Source organism: Callithrix jacchus, chromosome 12 (genome assembly GCF_049354715.1).
Source record: "Callithrix jacchus isolate 240 chromosome 12, calJac240_pri, whole genome shotgun sequence".
NCBI lineage: Eukaryota > Metazoa > Chordata > Mammalia > Primates > Cebidae > Callithrix > Callithrix jacchus.
In genome coordinates this window covers 4,315,713-4,339,231 of record NC_133513.1, presented here as the reverse complement: position 1 = coordinate 4,339,231, position 23,519 = coordinate 4,315,713, and the positions used below count along the sequence as shown (strand labels likewise).

General features: G+C 59.7%; 2 protein-coding genes across 14 annotated transcripts in view; both read left to right on the top strand.

Annotated features, from left to right (window-relative positions):
* The first annotated feature begins 2,343 nt into the window (after positions 1-2,343).
* NTN3 (netrin 3) lies at positions 2,344-23,083 on the top strand. 2 transcript variants are annotated; one of them, XM_035266510.3, is made up of 7 exons: positions 2,344-3,686; positions 3,758-3,946; positions 4,043-4,192; positions 4,326-4,376; positions 4,502-4,576; positions 4,811-4,931; positions 21,655-23,083. In XM_035266510.3, exons 1-7 carry the CDS (start codon positions 2,762-2,764, stop codon positions 21,806-21,808), a joined length of 1,665 nt encoding a protein of 554 aa, XP_035122401.2. In that variant the 5' UTR covers positions 2,344-2,761; the 3' UTR covers positions 21,809-23,083. The 2 variants fall into 2 exon arrangements, with proteins under 2 accessions (XP_035122401.2, XP_035122400.1); XM_035266509.3 differs by lacking the exon at positions 21,655-23,083 and having other exon boundaries at positions 4,811-5,168.
* Positions 6,136-23,519, top strand: part of TBC1D24 (TBC1 domain family member 24) — a 31,929-nt gene continuing 14,545 nt past the window's right edge. For 4 of the 12 annotated variants that reach the window (XM_078344399.1, XM_078344395.1, XM_078344392.1 and 1 more), the window contains exons 1-2: positions 6,136-6,182; positions 9,845-9,945. The gene's annotated coding sequence lies outside the window, so the exon portion shown is untranslated. Of the gene's footprint in view, positions 6,183-9,844; positions 9,946-14,773; positions 15,132-23,519 lie in introns of those variants that run through there. The other 8 variants (XM_078344398.1, XM_035266517.3, XM_035266516.3 and 5 more) reach the window with 3 other exon arrangements.

Here is a 23,519-nt window from a genome sequence, read left to right as displayed (position 1 = left end):
TGTGAGGCCCCAGGCAGGGGCTGGGACAGGTGGCTGGGTCCCTAGAGAGCAGTAAGTCCTGCTTGGGGGCTGTGAGGAGGCCCTCCATAACTCCCAAACACCGTGTGCGAGGACTGGGGGTGGGGGCAGAGGAACGTGTGCAGAGGTCTGTTCTTTGGGAGAGGCCCTGTGGCCAGCAGCCTCCTCCCGGCGAAGCTGGTGATACAATGGCCCTCTGGGCCCACGAGGCCTCCCACCGCGCTGACCCAGATGAACAATTGCAGCAGGGCTGAGCTCCAGGCACCGACTTTCCGCCAGCCCAGAAGCCACCAGTCATTCTGCAGACCCCAGTCCCGGCTCGCAGGGTGGCTGAGCTGGAGACAGGTCGAAGAGGCTGCTGGTCGCTGTCCCACCTGCATGCAGCCTGGCTGTCGGCCAGTCTGGCAGTGGCCCTGATCTGGCCATGGCCCTGATGTCCAGGGACAGCCTGAGTTTCCCCAGAGGCTAGTCTCTGGACAGTGGAACCCCTGTGTCAGGCCTGGGCTTTTCTCTACTGTCCCAAAGTGATGATCTCACCTGGCTCCCTGCAGGGTGCCTCCCACCATTGCGGTGGGGTGGGAGGGGGTGGGGGTTGCGAGCCAGAAGAACCTTGAAGAAGGTGGTTGGGAAGTTTCAGGCTCTAAGCTTGACCCACAGAGCAGAGCGTGAGCCCTGTCAGGCTCAGGTCCCTCACCTTGTAAAGGACACAATTCCCATTCTCTTTATCAGGAAGCTGAGGGGCAGGGGCCTGTGGCAGAGAGAGGGAGCCCCTCAGTCCTCTCTGCTCAGTGCTCCCGTGGCCCCATCCCTTCATCTGTGGCTGTCATACGCAAACATGTGACCCGGAGAAGGTGGGCACCAGCCAGGGTCAGTTGTTCCAGGAGCCAAGCCAGGTGCCCCATCACCCTGTCTTCCTGTTCCTCCCTTCCACAGGCAGGCCCTCCTGCTCTCTCCTCTGGTCCTTCAGTTTCCCCCAGGAGGCTTCTGTGTCCTCCTGCCCCTCCTCTCCCAAGAAGTGTGAGGCTCCTGCCTCTCCATCCTCTTCCTGTTGTCCTTGCATATCTCTGGCTGTGTCCAGGGTCCACCCACGTGGCCCCTCCACCATCTGCAGGGCCTGGCCTTCCATGTGAAACAGGGCATGCAGGCCTCGAGGTGGCCCCCGCAGGGAACTTGTTCCTGGCCCCTCCCTGGGATGCTGGGCCTCCTCTGTCGGGGACCTAAAAGTAGGAGAGAAGGACATTTCTCTGACCAGAGCTGTCCCTGGACCCTCTGCTGGTGTTGCTCCCAGACACAGCTGCCCCATTCCCCACTAGTCCCCAGGCCACCCAGCTGGGCTTCTGCCTCAGTTTCCCTGTCCAAACTTGCTGCGACGTGGGCCAGTGGGCTCAGGGTTGCCACCAGTCCCTTCCTATTATTAAACCCTACTCTCTGTCCCTGCAGAGGGGTCCTCAACAGCTAACCAAGTCCCTGAACACCCAGGAGCCACCCCATCACACCCTCAGCTTCCATGTCCTCCCTGCCAGCTGAACCCATGGCAGAGATGTAACTAGAAACTTGCAGACCCAGGGAGCACTGGGATCAGAGTCTGGCCTGTGCAGGGGTTGCTGGCCTCGTGTCAGCCCAGCTCAGGCCCAGGGGGTGCCCTCCTTCCTCAACACAGGCAGGAGACCCTCCAGTCTGTGCAGCTCCCCACTTGGGCCTCCTAGATACCACTTCGGGCTCCTCAAATGCAACAGCTCCAGAGCACGTGCTGAGTAAAAGGCATCTGGCCGAGGAGGAAACAGGAGCCCAACCCGTGCAGCCAGAAATGGAGCAGTCTGGATTCAAAATCAGACCTGACCCCAATCCCGGGTTCTTTCTACTCGAGTAGATGCTGCTTTGGGGATAACCCTTCAACGGGTGGTTACCTGGTTTCCCTACCCAGGGAGCATCCAGAGTCTCTGCTGTCAGACCCAGGGCCTTGCCTGCCTGATGGGCTTCAGGGAGGAGGTGGCCCAGACCCCCGCCTAGCACGTGGCACAGCCCCATGAGCAGTCAAGGCCTGGCTGTGGGCCCAGGACCCTGCTGGGTGGTCCCCCACGGGCTGCGAAGGCTGAGCCGCCCCCTCCAGACCCCTCCCGCCAGCGCATTCCTGGCTCCCCGGCCCCTCCCCTGGCTCCCGGGCCTCCCAGCCCTCTTCCCCGCTGGCCCAGCCCGCGTCTGAATCTGCTTCTGATTCCAGCTCCGCCGATGAGGCCCCCTCCCCTTCCCTCCGTGCTTCTCGACCCGAGCAGCCCCGCCCCCGGCTGGGCCCGTGCTTGCGCCTGCTGCGCCCCCCACCCCCTCCTGGCACAGCTCGTTAGCCCTGGCTGCAGCCGGGAAGAGGCGTCGGCCAGTGCACCGCAGGCCCCGCCCGCCCACGGCCCTTCCCGGGAGGCCGGGAGACCCACTCCTCCCGGCCCTCGGTGGGTGAGTGCGAGCGGCGGGCGGCGGGTGGGGCCTCCGCGGGCGGAGGCACCGGGAGCGGGGACGACGCCTGTCATCGCTCCAGGCCCAGCGGGAGGACGCGCCAACATCCCCGCTGCTGCGCAGGGCCCGGGGCGTGCCCGCCGCGGCTCCCACCTCTGGGCCGGGCTGGGGCCGCCCGGGGGCTCTGTTCCTCAGCATTGCGGGGCCTGGCGGGCAGAGCCGCGGAGGGGGCTCCTTCTCCCCGAGGGCAGCGTCTTGGGGCCAGGCCGCTGGCTGACCCGCGGCGGCTCCGGCCATGCCCGGCTGGCCCTGGGAGCTGCTGCTAACGGCAGGTACGCTCTCCGCCGCCCTGAGCCCGGGACCACCGGCGCCCGCCGACCCCTGCCACGATGAGGGGGGCGCTCCCCGGGGCTGCGTGCCGGGCCTGGTGAACGCCGCCCTGGGCCGCGAGGTGCTGGCGTCCAGCACGTGCGGGCGGCCGGCCACTCGGGCCTGCGACGCCTCCGACCCGCGACGGGCACACCCCGCCGCCCTCCTGACCTCCGCAGGGGGCACGGCCAGCCCTCTGTGCTGGCGTTCAGAGTCGCTGCCTCGGGCACCTCTCAACGTGACTCTCACGGTGCCACTCGGCAAGGCTTTCGAGCTTGTCTTCGTGAGCCTGCGCTTCTGCTCAGCACCCCCAGCCTCCGTGGCCCTGCTCAAGTCGCAGGACCATGGCCGCAGCTGGGCCCCGCTGGGCTTCTTCTCTTCCCACTGTGGCCTGGACTATGGCCGCCTGCCTGCCCCTGCTATTGGCCCAGCTGGTCCAGGGCCTGAGGCCCTGTGCTTCCCAGCGCCCCAGGCCCAGCCTGATGGCAGTGGCCTTCTGGCCTTCAGCATGCAGGACAGCAGCCCACCAGGCCTGGACCTGGACAGCAGCCCAGTGCTCCAAGACTGGGTGACCGCCACCGACATCCGCATAGAACTCACAAGGCCTAGCGCGGTGGGCAACCCCAGGGACTCGGAGTCCCTCTCTTACTCCTACGCAGCCACCGACCTCCAGGTGGGCGGGCGCTGCAAGTGCAATGGACATGCCTCACGGTGCCTGCTGGACGCGCAGGGCCACCTGATCTGCGACTGTCGGCACGGCACCGAGGGCCCCGACTGCGGCCGCTGCAAGCCCTTCTACTGCGACAGGCCATGGCAGCGGGCCACGGCCCGGGAACCCCACGCCTGCCTCGGTGAGGCCTTGGAGGGTGGCCTGGGGACCTTGGACCCAGCCAGCCTGCCCCTGACCCATCCCTCCCTGCAGCTTGCTCCTGCAACGGCCACGCCCGCCGCTGCCGCTTCAACATGGAGCTGTACCGACTGTCCGGCCGCCGTAGCGGGGGTGTCTGCCTCAACTGCCGGCACAATACTGCCGGCCGCCACTGCCACTACTGCCAGGAGGGCTTCTATCGAGACCCTGGCCGCGCCCTGAGTGACCGTCGGGTTTGCAGGGGTGAGCCCGCCACTGGCGACTTGCAGGCCTTCACCCTGTGACTTCGCAAATACCCAGACAGGCTTCTGACCAGGCCCTTCCCACCTCTGTCCTCAGCCTGCGACTGTCACCCCGTTGGTGCTGCTGGCAAGACCTGCAACCAGACCACAGGCCAGTGTCCCTGCAAGGACGGCGTCACCGGCCTCACCTGCAATCGCTGCGCCCCTGGCTTCCAGCAGAGCCGCTCCCCAGTGGCGCCCTGTGTTAGTGAGTGCCTGCCCTGCCTCAGCCACCAAGTCAGAATCACCCCAGCTCCCTGCTGTTGTCCCCAGTTTGTTCTTGGAGCCCTGCAGATCTCTCTGCCCCTCCATCGCAGGCCATTCTCCCTCCTTCTCCGTAGAGACCCCTATCCCTGGACCCACTGAGGACAGCAGCCCTGCGCAGCCCCAGGGTGAGTGGACACAGGACAAGACCCCAGACTGGCATGATTCTAGGGGAGGGGGCTCTGGGTTCCGGGAGAGGAGGGTGGGGAGAGGGGGGATGGGAGTGCGTCCCAGCCTCCCACCCTCTGCGCAGACTGTGACTCGCACTGCAGACCTGCCCGTGGCAGCTACCGCATCAGCCTGAAGAAGTTCTGCAGGAAGGACTACGGTAGGCGCGATCGGGCCTCCCGCGGACCTGCCCACCTTCCTCCTCTCCCCGCCTCCCCTCCTCCACCAACATCCCCTTGGAACACCTTGACCGTTGCTGGGCCCCAGGGCCCATCCCCATCCCTCAGGTCCCCGACGGACGGCGGCCCCGCCCCTTCAGCCCCCACCGTCCTCCCCGCCCCACCCCGCGCGGGCCGCCCCCTCCTGACCCCGCCCCCTCTCGCTCTTCCCGCAGCGGTGCAGGTGGCGGTGGGCGCGCGCGGCGAGGCGCGCGGCGCGTGGACGCGCTTCCCAGTGGCCGTGCTCGCCGTGTTCCGGAGCGGAGAGGAGCGCGCGCGGCGCGGGAGCAGCGCCTTGTGGGTGCCCGCGGGGGACGCGGCCTGCGGCTGTCCTCGCCTCCTCCCGGGCCGCCGCTACCTGCTGCTGGGGGGCGGGCCCGGAGCCGCGGCCGGGGGCGCAGGGGGTCGGGGTCCCGGGCTCAGCGCCGCCCGCGGAAGCCTAGTGCTGCCCTGGAGGGACGCGTGGACGCGGCGCCTGCGGAGGCTGCAGCGGCGCGAGCGGCGGGGGCGCTGCGGCGCGGCCTGAGCCCGCGGGCGGGGCGGGGTGGGGCGGGCGCTGCTCCACATCCAGGAGCACGTTCACCCTGTGCCTTCGCGTGCCGCGGATTCATTGCCCTCGTCGTGCTTTCCGCCACTTGGGCCACCGCCCCGCCCCTCCGGCCGCTCCCTCGATACCTCCCGTCTGGCCCCGGGGGGATGTGACCGGCGCAGCGACAGCCCGCCCGGCACCGAGGCGGGTGATACGGCGCCCTGGTCTCCCCCCACTCCCCACTCGGCTGTCGGCCCTGTACCAGGGGCACTGTGGTACCCGGAAGGCTGTGAACCCGTCGTGATGCCGGGCCCTCTCGGGGGTCTCAGATCATCCCCCGGGCCTCGGTGATGCACCCCGACCCGGGCGGCGACCCGCCAGTGAGCGCGCTAACCTCCCCAGACTGTGGCCACCGCAGGTGCCTTGGAGCCCCCCTTGGGGGGGCAGGGCGTCTCCTGCCTGCTGCAGCCCCGCGAGGGCGGCGGCCTCGGCCCCTGCAGGCTGGGCGTCTGCCGCCCGGTCTCGCATCTTTCTTGGCCGGCTGTGTCCCCATCTGCGGGCTCCGTCCGGCCGTCCCTCTCTCTGCCGCGTCTCCCCCGCTCAGGGCCTGTCCCAGGACCCCCTTCCAGCCCTTCTTCCCCGGCTCGGCTCGGGGCTGGACGTCGCGCCCACGCGGTTCCAGATCCACGCGTGACCGGGCGGGGTGGAGACTCCGACAGGTGGCTGTCCGGCCCCCGATGCCCTCGGCGGGGCCCTGCCACCCTCCCGCCCCCTTTGGCTCGCCCCCTGGGACCACACTGCGGCCGCCGCCCCTCTGCACCGGACCGGTCCCCGGCCGGCGCCTGCTTCCGCCGCAGCAGCCGCCAGCCGCCGGCGCGCATGCCCAGAGCCCGGTCGGCCCGAGACCCGCCGGCGCCCCGGGGTGGGCAGTGCGCGGGAGCTTGGCGGGGGCGGGGCCGCGCGTGCGCGTGCGCAGAGAGCCCGGCCGCGGCGAGCCGAGGAGACCGCAGCGCGCGGAGGTGGGTGCGCTCGGGGCGTGCGGGGGGCGCGCGGCCGGGTGGCCCGGCCGGGTCGGGTCACCGCGGCGACGCGTGCTGGGGGCAGGAGCGTGGGGACTGGGCTGCGGGCCCCGTTCGAGTCGGGGATCCCCAGTCACGCGGGGGTCGGGGGCTCCGGAGCGCTGCAGCTGCGGCTCGTCCTCCGGGGGGCGGCTCAGGAGCGGGACCCCCTGGGCGCGAGGCGCGAGGCCCGAACCCCGCCCGGTTGCTGTCGCCCGCGTCCCGGCCCAGGGCAGGGTGACGTTGGCAGGAGCCGGCTCTGTGTCAGTGTTTCCTTGGGGCGCTTTCCGTCTCCGCAGGGTCGGAAATCCTCTTCGGGGCTGGGTGAGATTGACACAGATTCTGGTGAGACCCGCCCTGTGGACCTGCAGCGTCCCCGGGCCCGGCCCACCCCGGATGGCACACCCTGCTGGGGGTCCGCCAGTCCCCGGCCGGTCCCCCCCCCCCGCTGGGTGCGCCGAGCCCTGGGGGTGGAAGCCGGGGACCCCCAGCCCTGAGCCGGCACAGCCGAGGGGAGAGCCGACCCCACCCTCGCTGGGCTGCATCTGCTCCCGCCCCCTCCAGGCGGGGGTCCCCGCGGCCTGGCCACAGGCTTTCTTTGGTGGCCCCGCGCGGAAACCCGCTGCGGGCCTCCCGGGTTCCTGCCTGCGGGGTGCCGTGAAAGGCCAAGGTCGTCTAAAAGCCACCTGGTTTGCGTGGAGCTGCAGGTGCCCTGTTGGGTCGGTTGCGGGTTGCTTAGGTCGTGAAGCCAGTGTCACTGTTTCCCCAGCAGCTTATTCCAGAAAGGGGGTGTCGGCTGATGGAAGCACTAGCGGGTGATTTTTCTGTTTTGCTGTGTTTGCTCTGGAGTCAGCAGGTGACTTCCAGACAACGTGCAGAAGGAACCGTCCCATTACTTGGCACCTGTGTGCTGTTTCCTCCACCAGAGGGCCTGGGCTGCGTCTTCACGTTCTGTCCTCAGCACACAGTAGGCACCTGTGGATGATGTGTGTGGCCTTTCCTCTGCCTGAGGGCCAGGGCTGCATCCACAACACACAGTAGGCACCTGTGGATGACCTGTATGGCCTTTCCTCTGCCTGAGGGCCAGGGCTGCATCCACAACACACAGTAGGCACCTGTGGATGACCTGTGTGGCCTTTCCTCTGCCTGAGGGCCAGGGCTGCATCCACAACACACAGTAGGCACCTGTGGATGACCTGTGTGGCCTTTCCTCTGCCTGAGGGCCAGGGCTGCATCCACAACACACAGTAGGCACCTGTGGATGACCTGTGTGGCCTTTCCTCTGCCTGAGGGCCAGGGCTGCATCCACAACACACAGTAGGCACCTGTGGATGACCTGTGTGGCCTTTCCTCTGCCTAAGGGCCAGGGCAGAGCACACAGTACAAAACACACAATAGGCACCTGTGTATGACGTGTGTGGCCTTTCCTCTGCCTAAGGGCCAGGGCAGAGCACACAGTCCACAGCACACGGTAGGCACCTGTGGATGACCTGTGTGGCCTTTCCTCTGCCTAAGGGCCAGGGCAGAGCACACAGTCCACAGCACACGGTAGGCACCTGTGGATGACCTGTGTGGCCTTTCCTCTGCCTAAGGGCCAGGGCAGAGCACACAGTCCACAGCACACGGTAGGCACCTGTGGATGACCTGTGTGGCCTTTCCTCTGCCTAAGGGCCAGGGCAGAGCACACAGTCCACAGCACACGGTAGGCACCTGTGGATGACCTGTGTGGCCTTTCCTCTGCCTAAGGGCCAGGGCAGAGCACACAGTCCACAGCACACGGTAGGCACCTGTGGATGACCTGTGTGGCCTTTCCTCTGCCTAAGGCCAGGGCAGAGCACACAGTCCACAGCACACAGTAGGCACCTGTGGATGACCTGTGTGGCCTTTCCTCTGCCTAAGGGCCAGGGCAGAGCACACAGTCCACAGCACACAGTAGGCACCTGTGGATGACCTGTGTGGCCTTTCCTCTGCCTAAGGGCCAGGGCAGAGCACACAGTCCACAGCACACAGTAGGCACCTGTGGATGACCTGTGTGGCCTTTCCTCTGCCTAAGGGCCAGGGCAGAGCACACAGTCCACAGCACACAGTAGGCACCTGTGGATGACCTGTGTGGCCTTTCCTCTGCCTAAGGGCCAGGGCAGAGCACACAGTCCACAGCACACAGTAGGCACCTGTGGATGACCTGTGTGGCCTTTCCTCTGCCTAAGGGCCAGGGCAGAGCACACAGTCCACAGCACACAGTAGGCACCTGTGGATGACCTGTGTGGCCTTTCCTCTGCCTAAGGGCCAGGGCAGAGCACACAGTCCACAGCACACAGTAGGCACCTGTGGATGACCTGTGTGGCCTTTCCTCTGCCTAAGGCCAGGGCAGAGCACACAGTCCACAGCACACAGTAGGCACCTGTGGATGTTTGCTCAGTTGTGGTGAAGACAGGCAGTCAGGTTCTTTTCGTTTTAAGGAACACAGACTGGGCAAAACCAATCCAGATAAGAAAATATCAAGAAATCATATGAAGATTTTACAGTTCCTGTCTAGCCCGTGGCATGACCCCTGTGTGCGCTTCCTTTTATGCTGAGGGCTGATCGTCATCTAATCTGAGCACTCAGATAAAGGCTTTACGTGGAGTACTTACTGGGGAGTGTGTGCTCTACTTAGAAGCCTGTCTTTCCCTGTGAACAGGGCTGGAGCCACACTGTTCATCTCTGCTTCCCCCAAGCCTGGCCACTGGGGTGGGGGTGCTGGGGCAGAGGTTCTCTCTACATAATGGTTCAAATGGATCGAGGTCCTTTGTCGGGATGATAATTATTGCAGTTGCTTTCTACTGGGTTGAGGGTGACCTTCTGGGGATGCAGAAGGAATCTAGGCAGGTTTTCATAACAGCAATCAATTTGGCCACCCAGGGTCTGTAAAGTCACCTGCGGGGTAGCCTTGCTAGCTCTCGATGACCACACCTGCCAGGGCTGTCCAGCAGGCTCGAGTGACCTTGGACATGCTGTGTTGCTCTTAATGAACTACAGATTGAGCCAAACTCAAAAAACATAAATGTTTGCCTTTAGATGGTTTCTGGTTAAAGTACATAAGGACGATGAAGCAGCTTATAAAAAAGCACTTAACATTTACCCCGCTCAATGTTTCACCTGTCTGAGCGTACCTTTTCTGTTGTGACAACTGTACGTGGAAGAAAGAAGTCTTTCCAACTCAAAGCAGCAGTTTCAGTGGCTGTTTCAAACACTGCCTTTCAATTGCAGATAATATCAGAGAAACAAAACCTCAGGCTCTTTACTGAGGACCAGCCTGAATTCATTATTCGATGGTTTTCTTTACCGTTTCAACATGGATTTATTAAGCCAGGAGCAATGGTTCATGCCTGTAATCCCAACACTTTGGGAGGCTGAGGCAGGAGGATCACATGAGCCCAGGAGTTCGAGACCACCCTGGGGAACATAGAGAGGTCTTCTCTCTATAAAAAATTCGCCAAGTATCGTGGCATGCCCCTGTGGTCCCAGCTACTCGGGAAGCTCAAGACTGCAGTGGGCTGTGATTGCGACAGGGCAACATAGCGAGACCCTGCCTCTGAAAACCGAAACAACAACAGTGCGTTTATCGAATTCATACTTCACAGGAGGCACCATGCTGTGCATTCCGTGGATTCGATGTTGAGTAAGAGTCTGTCTCGGCCCTTGGACTTACATTGCAGTGAGGAGAGAGGAGAATCAACACAAGGTAGAACCTCCCACAGAGGTGGACAGAACCTTCAGTGGGTGCAGAGACCTGGCGTCCAGCCGGATTATGGTGGGGGTGGGGTGCTGAGATGGGCTTGAGCTTCATTTTGGAGGATGATCAGGGGTGGCAAGAACAAGTGAGGGAAAGCACCTTCCCACAAAGGGACAGTGTACATAAAGCAATGGGTGTGGTTCCTGCCCACCAGGTCTTGGGAGAAGGGCAATGGTGGCCCCAGGTGGATGGGGTGAAGTGAGTGAGCTCGGCTGACCGCAGGCTGACAAAAGCCTTGAGTGACAGCCTGGGAGTGTGAATTTCACTCTGAGTGCCATGAAGCCTCTGAAGATCTCGAGTTTGTGAGTGACTTGATCAGAGGTGGCCAGGGAGGTGAAGGGCTGCATAGAGGCCAAGGCCAGTTGAGGGACTGCCATGGCACACCCAGAGAGACGTCAGCACAGCAAAGAGGAAGACTCAGCTGGGCACCGGGGTTCACACCTGCAAGCCCACACTCTGGGAGGCTGAGGCGGGAGGATCGCCTGAGCCCAGGAGTTGCAGGCTCGGTGAACTGTGATTGGGCCGCTGCACTCCAGCCTGGACAACTCTGTGTCAAAAGAAAAAAGACAACAAGAATCTGGGACTCGAGCTGCGGGATGGGAAGAGGCAGGGAGGAAGGAGGGGATGTTCCAGGATTGAGCCACACCCCCTGCAGAGTGTGAAGGGAGGGAGCGGGCTGGCACCGTGTGGAGATGCCGATGAGGTCACTGTGAGACTGTGTCTGGGCAGCAAGCACTTGTGCTCTGGCCTGGAGCCAAGGAGAGTGTACTAGGCTACAGAGCATTTTGGGGATGCTATGTGGTGTCTAAGCGGGCAGTTGGGCTGGGTCTTCCCAGGAGAATGCGCAGAGTGAGAAAAACAAGACCGAACCCTGAACCCTGCAGGCTCCTAATAAATTCCGAAAACAGTCATGAAGGTGACAGAAGGTCGGCCAGTAACCCACTGCCTTTCAGGAGAATGGGGGAGGGGAGTGGGCTTTTGATTTTCTTTCTTTTTTAGTTTTTTGTTTTTGAGACATAATAGCTGGGACTACAGACTTTTTTCCTTTCTTTTCTTTTTTTTTTTTTGAGACAGGGTCTCCCTCCCATTGCCCAGGCTGAGGTACAGTGGTGGGATCATGACATCATGGCTCACCGCAGCCTCGGCTTCCTGGACTCAGGCAGTCCTCCCACCTCAGCCTCTTCAGTAGCTGGCACTACAGGCGCACACCACCACGCCCAGCATTTTTTGTAGAGACAGGGTCTCACTTTGTCGCCCAGGCTGGTTCAAATTTCTAGGCTCAAGCAATTCTCCCGCTTTGGCCTCCCAAAGGCTGGGATTATAGGGGTGAGCCACAGTGCCCAGCCTGGGCTTTTCATTTCTGTCACCGACACCCAGTGTGTCCCCTAGAGTGAAGGATGGAATGTGGGACGTGAGGGTGCCAGTGTCCTTGCAGTGGCCTTCCTGTCTCACGTGCCTGTTCACCTTTTGGGGATCCTCCAGCTTGGGCGTCACTCTTCTCAAAGGACCTGGTTCACCTGCGGTCCGAGGGTTGACCTTCTCAGAGCGTTCTCACAGGTGTGGCTCTGGAAAAGGCCTTCTCAGACCCAGACACCCAAGGCTGCAGAGCCTTCGGGGCACCTCCTTCTCCTACCAGGAGTCCGTCTCTGTGTCATCTATCAGCACTGGCAACAGGCGTGACTTTGGAAAAAGATTTACTAAGGATAGAGGCCAGGCGTGTGGTGTGCCTCCCGCAGTCCTCCCACCCTGAGGGCCATATGGGTGAGGCTGGGGAAAGGCTGTGCCCCAAAGCAGCCTCTGTCTGCCCGCAGCCGGCACGTGAGCCTCTGGATAAGGTTGTGAGCCGTTATCTACACCCTCCGACAGAACCTTCTCGGGTGCGGGCTGTGCGGCCTCCGTGTGCATGCGCAGCCGCGGCTTCCTGCCCTCCCCAGTGTGCGCTCTTCTTTTTCTCTTTTTGTTAATTATTTTTGTTTTGTTTTGGTTTGGTTTTTGAGACAGAATTTTGCTCTTGTTGCCCAGGCTGGAGTGCAGTGGGGCGATCTCGGCTCACCACAACCTCCGCCTCCCAGGTTCAAGGGATTCTCCTGCCTCAGTAGCTGGGACTACAGGCACGCGCCACCACACCCGGCTAATTTTGTATTTTTAGTAGAGATGGGATTTCGCCATATTGGCAGGCTGATCTCAAACTCCTGACCTTGTGATCTGCCCACCTCGGCCTCCCAAAGTGCTGAGATTACAGACATGAGCCACTGCACCCAGCCGTGACTACTTTTTTAAAGAGACCAGGTCTCACTCTGTTGTCCAAGCTGGAGTGCGGTGGTGTAGTCATGGCCCCCTGCAGCCTCAGCCTCCTGGGCTCAAGCGGTCCTCCTACCTCAGCCTTCTGAGTAGCTGGGACTATAGGTGCATGCCACCACACCTGCCTCATTTTTTATTTTTTGTAGAGATGATATCTTACTGTGTTGCCCAGGCTGGTCTCAAGTCCTGGGCTCAAGGGATCCTTTCACCTCAGCCTCCCAAAGTACTGGGATTACAGGCATGAGACACTACACCTAGCCTGTTCCCTTTTTTTACGGGTCATTGAGAAAACACCACAGGGGACCTGGGAATCTACTGAGGATACACATTTCCCATAATCTGAAACTGTGTGTCTGACTGATTGCTACATAGTTTGAATTGGGTGCTTCCAGTGAAAGCCCTTCCACTCACTGTGGCATGCTAAACGGATCCCGTCACCTGGGTCCCTTCAGCCTTTCCTCGAATCATGTCCACCCGCTTCCCTAATTATCCTCTGATCCCTTTCCCAGCAAGGGTCCTCCAGCCTTCCTACCTTGGTAAACCTGTGGCTTTAGAAGGATCGGGGTGTGGACATGAACTTTTCTGCTCCGGCGGCTTCCCGGGCTACCCTCTCCCTGTTCGCCGCGCTCAGGTGCACTGTCCTTTCTTGGCAGGCCAGTGAATCCCAGGCCTCTATTTTGGGCCCTTTGCTTTCTTGGTGCCTGTTACACTGGACCATAGAACTGTCTTAATCAGAGCCCCAGAGGACACTCACTGGCCCATGCTCTCACAGAGCTGTGTAGCTCTGACCAGGCTTGCCCACCAAGGTCTTGTCTTTGACCACGCTGTCCCTACCACTTCCTGAGGGTAAGATCCAGTGGAGGCAGGTGCTGGCTCTGGGAAGGCACCCTGTCACTGCACCTGCACCTTGAATTGGTGTAGTCAGTACACCCGACCCGGGCTGGGTGGGGCCGTGCCTCTCTGCTCAGGCACCTGGCACACTGGCATTCAGGAAGCATGTCCTGAATGCCTGTTAAAATGATGAGGACTGGGCGTGGTGGCTCACACCTGTAATTTTAACGCTTTGAGAGGCCAAGCTGGGAAGACTGCTCGAGGGCAGGAGTTTGAGACCAGCCTGGGCAGCCTAGTGAGACTCGCTCTACCAGATATAAAAAGTAAATAAAAATAAAATGATTAAACCTGCCACAACTCCATCCCGAGCTGGATCCCTTCCTAGGTCTAAAGACACTTGCTGAGACCCTGATGTGTGCCTGGCCTTCCACGGCACACCTGTCACTGGCACCTGGCTTGGAACTCAGACCCACCAAAATTCCTGTGCTGCTGAGAGCTGAGCTCTCCCGTTCTCCTGTGTCCTGGGGGGTGTTTTCCAGACCTGCTGTGGGGAGAACCTTCGGACTTAGACAATAAAGATCCTCGTTAGCAGAGTCCTGGGCCAACTCCAGCCCCTGCCTTTGGGTGGACCAGACCAGGCTGGGAAAGAAAGTTGTCTGCCTATGAGAGGGAACAGTACCGTCTTGAGTGGCTGGCCACGGTTGAGGCTCAGCCTGCCCCACTCAGGCTCCAAGCCACAGTTACTGTGCTCAGGAGCCACGGACACTGTGCTTGCATTTCCAGCGCAGGCAGGTGGGCCACCCGGCCACAGCGCGGTGGCTACCCCTCATTAAAGGTCACACCCCTCTTGTACCTGGCACCCATCGTGTGCCTCCAGCAAAGAGCCTACTATCATGTTCCCCGGTCAGCAGCTGCTTGGTAGTCACTGTGGAATGCCGGTCGCCATTAATATTTGAAAGATGCCTGTGCTCTGCTTCAGGCTGAGGCAGGCACCCCTTCCCTTCCTGTCATGTGAAGACTCCTGCAGGAAAGGCCACACCCGGGCCTGGCAGGCTCACGATGCTTCCTGCTGTTATTTGGCCTTCAAAATTAAATTTATCTGGGGCCCACGTGGTCGGTGATTTTTCTGGGTCTCTGCCTGTCTTCTCTGTTCCCTCCTTCCCAGAGTACACTGGGCAGAGTGTGAAAGTCACGGTCCAGTAGCAGGGCTGGGTGGATAAGCCGGCGCTACGAGGGTGGGTGTGCTGGGCAAGGGTGAGGACAGATGTGGACAGGAGGCGTGGAGCTCTGTGAAGGCTTGACCCCGCCCTGGAGGTCGCATGGACGCCTGTGAAGGAGGGGAGATTGGACTGAGAGCAGAACGCGAAAGGGGGCAAGTGTGTCCTGCCTCTCTGGACAGTGACATTCCCTCAGTCTAGTGTGGGGACTGCAGTTGGTACTGTGTGACCAGGGCTCCTGAAGCTGTTGTCCGGGGGCAGGGAGGGGCTGGATCCTGAAGGGCGGGGGACACCGGGAGAGGGTTTCGGGTGGAGAACGGTGACCGGGGGAAGCCCTGAGCAGGCAGGAGGCTGGGAGTGGGAGCTGAGTTGCGCTGGAGTCACGTGGAGTGTGAATGTTGTGAGTGTCCCGGAGACACCTGGGAAGCAGCTGGAGGGACGGGCCTGAACCTCAAGGAAGAATTCTAGCCTCAGGAGAGGGTGGGCTCCCTTGGAGAGGCAGGCGCAGAGTCTGGAGGAGCAGCCATGGGGAGGTGAGGAGACGCCTGGGAGGGAGGCAGACGGGATGAGGCCCCAGGCGGCCGGGAGGTCTGGTGGCCGGCACAGCCAGCGGCGGGAGAGCCGGAAGCCGGGTGTCGTCTGCTCCTGCCAGCTGCTGGGCTCAAGAAAAAACGGAGAAGAGGCGGAGCTAGAGCGGAGCCCTAGGCCCTGTGGTTTGCTGTGTTTAGGGCCGCTGTCACAGCACAGGGGAGCCTTGGAGAGATGGGGAGCCAGGGTCCCCGGAAGGTGAGAGCCAGGACTGGGTCGGGGGGTTTGGTCTTCGGTGGGAAGGCAGATAGCTGGGAAGCTCCTGTCTGACAACCCCCCTTTCCTGGGGGAGAGTGGGTGGGAGGGGGTGCTGTGAGCTGGAGAGGAGAGGGTGTCGGCGAGGTGGGCTGCGAAGGCTGCCAGGAGGCACTGCGGGGGGGCCGCTCGAGACTTCTCCCTCTCCTCTCAGCTACTCTCGGGCCTCACGCCGACTTCCTTGCGCAGTTTCTCCATATGGCTGAGACATGAGTGCGGGGTTGGTGGGTGGGAGTTGGGCCTTGGCGTGACTGATCCAGGCTGAGCTGGCAAGAGAGAAAAGCTGGAGTGGCAGGTGGTTGGGGGGCTGGCAGCTGGGAGAGGGAGGAGGGCGCTGAGGACTCTGGACGGGCTGTGGGTGGGTTTATGACTGCAGCCTCTGGAGTAGGTAGAGTGCTTTTCTGGAATGCCCAGGGACTGGGTAGAAAGGCAGAGGTGTAAAGACTTTTAAGGTTCAAGAGAACATGGAGCTGCCAGCCAGGACTGCGAATTTGGCCCTCAAGGGAGGGCAGCACAGAGAGGAAGGTCCTGAGCTGGAGAGAGAGGAGGCAGGTGGTGATGGAGAGAGCCCAGCCGCTGCCTGGCCAGGAGGGACATTCGTGAAGGACGAGAATGTGGCAGTGGTGTGTTTGCCACAGACAATTTCCAGAGAAACGAGAGGTTGGGAGCAGGGGCCATGGGTAAAAGGCGGATAGCAAGATAAGGAGGTGTGGGGGGACCAGCGGCTGTGCTCACCAAGGTTAGTGACAGTCACTATCCAGCCCCAATCAGTCATTGTCCTATAGCTCAGGGTCTCACTGGTGTGGGGACACAGGTCAGGGGAAGGGGATCGCCAGAGGAACCTTCTCAAAACATGCCTGTGTGGCTGTCTCCCACCCCTGACATTCTGCGTGGGAGGTCCAGGGCGTACCCCCCCCACACACAGTGGACCCGGGTGGTCTTTTCCTCTCAGCCTACCCTCCTTTCCTCCCCAACTCGCCACCCCCTGGATGTTTCTGACAACTGTGGCCTCTGCACACACCATTCAGGCCACCAAGCCACAGGTCTTTCTGGAATCAAAGCTTGATCTCGCCTCTCCACCCCCGTACTCTGGTGGTGCCTTGTCACTATCGGGATGGTGAGTGCCAGTCTTCCCCCTGGCACAGCCCGCTCCTCCCTCCCAGTCTGCCCTGCAAACCCCAGTGAGATGTCGCTACCTCCCAGAAGGGCTCCAGAACCACTCCAGCTCCCCGGGGCACGCAGCCATCCCGGGGCCTCTCCATCTACATGTGTCTACAGATCCACTTTCCAGACTCACTGCCAGGTGACCGATTTCTCTCAGCTGTTCCTAGCTCAGTGCCAGATGCCTAGGAAGCATCAGGAGAAGGTTCCAGAAAGAACAGGTGAACCTGGGTGCACAGACGAGGCCAGTGGCTCTCTTCCGTCACGGCCCACTGTGCCAGCCCCATTCTTCCAGGGCTGAGGCCTGGGGCGGTGGGGCTGTGTGGTGGGCGAGTGTCTGCCTGCACCTTAGGCCTCTTCCTGGGATTTGTCTGTGTCTCTGAGGCATCCAGCAGATTCTCGGCGCACAGGATTAGGTGTTCCCTGGCCTCTCCCAACAGGGAGGTGGGAGGCCTGGGCCCTTCCTGAAGAAATCAGACTTGGCTCGGACTTGAGAGGAAGGTCTCCTAGTCAGAAGAGGCACCATCACCTCCCTGGGGCTGAATGCTGGGCCACCTCTCCCCTTACCCCTGCCATCCAAGCGCCACTCCAGGTCTGCTTTTAGGCCCAAGCCCCAGCCCCGCCCCGTCCAGTGTGTTCCTGCGGCCTCCCTCCACCTACTCTCCCAGCACCTCTGTCATGTTGTGAAATACCTGTTTGGTCTTTGTCCTTGTGTTGTCACATACAACTCCTGAAATCCTCAGAATCTCTGTGGCGCTGTCTTGCTGTGTGCTGGTGTTGACTGATAGCTTCAGGGTGGCACTGGTCACTGGGAAGACCAGGCAGGATTGCCAGGTTAGGACTTTCCGCCCCACCCCTAATCGCAGGGAGGGGAGAGGTCCAGAGGTTGAAGGTCAAGTTGATTGCCAGTGGGTTAATCAATCATGCCTACTTAACGAAGCCTCCACTACAGCCTAGAGGATAGGACTTGGGAGTTTCTGGACAGCCGAACAGGAGGGGTGCCTGGAGGGCAGCACCGTGTCCCTCTCCCGTACCTCACCCTAAAGGTGGTCCCTCAGAAGTTCCAGAGGCCTGGATTTCTGACTGGTGCCTGAGGGCGTGGGGGGCCTGGGGACTGAGCTCCCGACCTGTGGGATCTGAGCTCTCTCCGGGTAGGTGTCTCCAGGGCTCGGGATTGAACTGGAGGTCGCCCCGCCAGCACCCACTGTAGAATGGGTTTCCTGCTGCATGGAGGAGCCTCTGCATTTTCTGGGTCGCAGAGCCTGTGCCGATGGCTGTGCTGGTGTCAGAGAGGAGGAAAACGTGGTTGAGAGTTGTTCCAACCAGTCCAGACACCCTGGAGCTGAGCTCTCTCAGCCACCCCCACACCGTCCCTACCATTCCCACCTGACCCACCGCTGCCCCTGCCCCTGCCCCATGGATTCCGGGCACTCTGAGCTTCCCTGTCAGTCTCATCCCTGGGGCTGCCTGGCCGGTGTGGTCTGTGCTCAGGAGAGGGTGGGGCCTGCCAGCCTTCCTAGCCCATGGCAGGTTTCCACCTTATTCCGGCAGCGCTTAGCTAGGTCCAGGAGCAAGAGTGTTTTGGATTCTGCCAGGGAAGCCCGCCGAGAGGAGTGTGTGTCTCCTGCGGGGGCCAGAGCGCCTCCTTCCTGTTGTCCGTGGCTGCCGACATTGGGGTTCCCTACACACGGAGCCCGGCCTCATTTCCTCTTCCTTTTCATTCTGGGTCCCACTCCCAGGAAATGATGAGGGATTGCTCAGAGCAGACAGGACGAACTGAGAAGAACACAGCTGATGCCCATGCCCTGTTCTGCGGCCCTGTGACTGAGGCCCAGCCAGACAGAACCCCTGGTCCTTGTTAGCCCCTCTGGGAGAGGGGCTGATCCTATGGCCAGGATGGGTGTGGTGGTCAGGCCAGGGCAGGATGGGGCCCAGGCCTGCAACCCCAGCTTTTCAACCTGGAGTCCTAGCGAACACTGACCTACCTTGGGACGGGGCTACTTTTCGCCCAGGGGGCTGCAGTTGGCCCCTTGGTAGCATCTGGGAGTACGTAGGGTACCCTCTGTGCTGTGGGACTTGCTCTGCCTCCAGCCTGCGCTCCTCTGGCATTTGTCTAAGAAACATCTATATCGAAACTGGCTCTGAAAACTTCACAGTGGGGCTTTCCTGGACTGGAATTCCCTGTTCATCGCTTGTCCCCTGCCTCCAGCATCTCCAGTGGCCTGGACTCCCCCAGTCTTCTCCACCCTCTGGGTCTAGACTCTGCCTTCCTCTCTCCCTGGCTTCTCTGTCCCAACCCTTCCTCCTCCAGGGCCACCATGGGGGATTTTTGTAAACACAGATGTCAGCCGGTCACCTGCCTAGACTCATCCTACCCCGTGTGGGGGTACTCGCCTCTTACCCCACTCCAGCCCCTCAGCACTGCCAGGATAGCCTGCTTCACCTTTGCCCACTCTTGCCTCTGGGTCTGAGGGGCACCATCTCCACCCACAGGCTGCCTCCACACCTTTCCGCCCCTTTCGAAGCCCTGACCTTGGGTTTCCCCTAGCACATCCTGAGCTGCCGAGGTTGACAGCCTCCTCTCAAGGCCTCTCTTCCTGGCACAGAGGAGGCACCTCAGTGGAGGTTTGTCACATGACGACCTGCGGGATGAGGGAGCCTCGGTCATGTGCTGCCTCCTCCCGTTTCCTGTGACCCAGGACAGGAGCGGTCCCCAGCAAGGGAGGCCTGGTGCTCAGGGTTGGCATTGGTGATGTTAAAATGTCATCACTGAGGCTAAATGTGTGTTCTGTTTTTGTCACATGAAACAGAGTTTGTTTTCTAATCCAGTTGTTTGGGAAAATCACATTCCTCCCAAAGAAGTGAGACATGCAGAGGCCTCGTGACTCAGGCTCTCTGGCCTGGAGTTTGGTGTTTGGGGATGGCAGATGGTGTTGCTAGCAGGAGCCGCCCCGGGTGGCCTTTGTCTCCACGACTTGTGGGAGGGCCCTGGGCACTAGAAATGGCCAAGTGCTCTGGAGTCCCAGACCTGGGTGGGTCCTGCCTGTGCTTAGGGACCCTCTAGAGCCTCTCTCGGAGGTCCTCTTTGTCCCAGGGTAAAGGGAGATGAGCAGGAAGTTAAGTCGCCAGTAGCCAGCAGCTGTGGGGTTGTGTTCCACCTGAGGCTGGGGTGAGGTAATGGTCTGCTGGAGGGGAGGGGCCGCTACCCATGGGGGGCCTCCTGCCCCACTGTCCACGGTGAGGCTTCGCCTCCTCCCACATCCATGTTCCCTCCCACCTGCCTCCTGGCTAGAAATTAGCTTATGGCGCCTTGCCCTTGAGGGACGCCCCCTACCCATCTCCTGGCTGCCTCCCTTTTCCTGTGGGCACCTTCAGGCGGTTTGCTGTGGAGGATGGATTTGGGGTATTATTGGGGCTCCGTGGAGTGAGGACATAGGCCGCCGTTGGGTGTTCCTGGCTGAACACCGGTCAGCACGTGTTGGGCACCTGTAATCTCAGCTACTGGGGAGGCTGAGGCAGGAAAATTGTTTGAAACCAGTAGGTGGAGGTTGTGGTGAGCCGAGATCGTGTCATTGCTCTCCAGCCTGGGCAACAAGAGCAAAACTCTGTTTTTTGTTTTTTAAACAGAAACAACCAGTATTAGCCTTTCTAAAAATACACCAAAAAGTAAAGAGCATCAACTAAAGAAGAATTTACACCAACGAATGGATGGAACAGCCAGTTAACATGAAATGGCAGTAACCCTAAATTTAAATCGACTAAATCCCCCAATCAAAAGACACAGCCAAAACCCAACGGCATGTTACCTCCAGACCTGTTTCACATGCAAGGATACACAAAGACTCAAAACAAAGGAATGGAGAAAGATGTACCAACCAAATGGAGAGCAAAAATAAATAATAAATAAATAAATAAAAAGCAGGAGTTGCAATTCTCATATCGGATAAAATAGATTTTAAAGCAACAAAGATACAGTGGTAAAAGGATCAATGCAACAACAAGAGCTAATGATCCTAACACCCAGATACTTAGAGACTTAGATTCAATGAGACAGAAAATTAATAAGGATATCAAGGACTCGAACTCAGATCCGGAACAAGTAAACTTAATAAATATTCATAGAGCTCTCCGCTTCAAATACACAAAATATACATTCTTGTCAATACCACATCACACCTACCCATAAGTTTAAATGAAACATTGATTGGCCATTATTAATACCCATTTTTTAGAATAAAGCAAATTTCCGTTCTCTCTCCCTCTTTTTCTTCCTCTTTCTTCCTCTCCTTCACTCCTTTTTTTTCTTTACTTCTCTCAAAGAATAAAAACAGAAAGAATGGAAATTTACATAAATTGGTAGTTAGCAAAGACCTTTTTGATTCCTATGAAAAAAAAAAGAAAAAAAAATTGCTAAGAAAACAACCCAATTAAAAAATCTGAAGTTGAAAACATCAAAGAGAAAGTAAAAAATCTGAACAAACATTTCATCAAAGCATACAGATGGCAAAAAAAAAAAAAAAAGGCCGGGCGCGGTGGCTCAAGCCTGCAATCCCAGCACTTTGGGAGGCCGAGGCGGGTGGATCACAAGGTCAAGAGATCGAGACCATCTTGGTCAACATGGCGAAACCCCGTCTCTACTAAAAATACAAAAAATTAGCTGGGCATGGTGGCGCGTGCCTGTAATCCCAGCTACTCAGGAGGCTGAGGCAGGAGAATTGGCTGAACCCAGGAGGCGGAGGTTGCAGTGAGCCGAGATCTCGACATTGCACTCCAGCCTGGGTAACAAGAGCAAAACTCCGTCGGGGGGGGGGGGGGATGGCGGGCGGGGGTGCTGGTGGTGGGAAGGACGAGAGAGCCCTCAGGCGGCTGAGCAGCCCTGGCTGGCCGGGCTGGGCTGAGTGCTTTCTATCAACAGACTCAGTAAATCCCGCAACAGAACACGGACTGGATCCTCTCCCTTCCCAGTTTCCCACTGTGCTTAGAATACAATCCACGGGCCCCATGGGTGTGTCTGTGCTGCCCTCTGCACCCTGGAGCACAGCGGGCCTGTTGCTCCCTCAGCCTTTGCACCTGCTCTGCTGGTGTCTGGAGTGCTTCATCCTCCGCAATCCCGGTTTCTTCCTTCTCACTGCTCTGACTCAGTGTCATCTGTTGTAGGAGGTCTACCCTCAGGACTCTTGATAAATTAGCTGTCACCCTCCAGACCCACTATGTGGACGCCCCCCTCTGGAACTGTCTCTGTCTGTAATTCTTGTGACTCTCACGTGTGTCAGGTGAAATATCTCCTCTTTTCCTGGAATTGCAGGCTGGTCCCAAAGACAGGAGGAGTGCTTTCCCACTCCACACTCAGGGAGCTGCTGGTAGCTGGGCTGACAGGTGCCACCTCGGAGAAGCAATGCCACCTCACCCTGTGCCTCTGCAGGGAACTCGAGGCTGGTGGGCGAGTACCACTTAGGTGAGGGCAATGCAGTGTTGGTGGCGAGAAGTGACGCCCTCACTCCTCAGAGGCCAAGGGAAAGTGGCTTCCCCCCCACCGAGGGAGGCACCCCCACAGGGCCCTGCTGGCACTGTCTGCGCTGGGCTGCCTGAACCCAGAGACAGTGTGGGATATACTGTTTGTGGGGTGTCATCCTAATGTCATCTGCACTCCACCCATTGAGTCCAGAGTGACGCTCAACCCACAGGGGTTGCTTGGGAACGGATGCCCGTGAGGAGGTGGCTGTTACTCGTCAGCCCCGCTCTACGGACACGGTAACCGCAGGTTAAGGACGATGCGTGGCTCGTCCACGTTTCAAACAAACAGGTGTCAGAGCCGGACTCTGCGGCCAGGCCCATCTGACTGCAAAGCTGGGCCGTTTCTACAGTAGCCCCTGCCTCCCCTCCCTCTCCCCGGCTGCCGCCTCCGGCTCTGCACTTTATCAGAAGTTGGGAGGCTATGGGGACAGGCAAGGCCTTGTTCACTGCGTGGGAGCAGATGTGGCTTATGACATTCAACAGCAGCCAGCCCGAGGGCAGATGGCAGGGAAGGCCACTCGGCCGTGAGCACTCACCTCCAGAGTGCGGGCACTCAAACCCGTAAGTGTGCCAGCCCGGACAGCAGCCAGCCCGAGGGCAGATGGCAGGGAAGGCCACTCGGCCGTGAGCACTCACCTCCAGAGTGCAGGCACTCAAACCCGTAAGTGTGCCAGCCCGGACAGCAGCCAGCCCGAGGGCAGATGGCAGGGAAGGCCACTCGGCCGTGCGCACTCACCTCCAGAGTGCGGGCACTCAAACCCATAAGTGTGCCAGCCCGGACAGCAGCCAGCCCGAGGGCAGATGGCAGGGAAGGCCACTCGGCCGTGAGCACTCACCTCCAGAGTGCAGGCACTCAAACCCGTAAGTGTGCCAGCCCGGACAGCAGCCAGCCCGAGGGCAGATGGCAGGGAAGGCCACTTGGCCGTGAGCACTCACCTCCAGAGTGCGGGCACTCAAACCCGTAAGTGTGCCAGCCCGGAGCGTTTTATGTTTTTGATCAGTTTTCACCTCCCGTTACTTCTTCATCTCAGTTGCCAGTTTAAAGAAAACCTCACTCCGTTGTGAATGGCAATCTCTCTATGTGGAAAGGGAGTACGATTAGAGGGTGATTTAAACAGAACTCCATTTTTTACCCCCTCATTTTGGTACTATTTGACTTTCTGTTATTTCTCCATTCATACATCACGGGCATAATAAAAGACTTTTTAAACCTAAGGAAACCAATCTGGATCTCGTTTTTATTTATTTATTTTTATTTATTTGTTTTCAGATAGAGTCTTGCTCTGTCACCCAGGCTGGAGTGCTGTGGTGCGATCGTAGCTCACTGTAACCTCCACCTCCCGGACTGAAGTGATTCTCCCACCTCAGCCTCCCGAGTAGCTGGGACTACAGGCACATGTCACTACACCAGCTAATTTTTGTGTTTTTAATTTCACTGTGTTGCCCAGGCTGGTCTCCAACTCCTGTCCTCAAGTGACCTGCCCACCTCAGCCTCTCAGTATTACAGGCATGGGCCAGCATGCCCGGCCTGTTAATTCATTTTTGAGATAGTGTCTCATTTTGTCCTGCAGGCTGGAGGGCGGTGGTACAATCATGGCTCACTGCAGCCTCGACCTCCTGGGCTCCAGTGGTCCTCCCACCTCAGCCTCCTGAGTA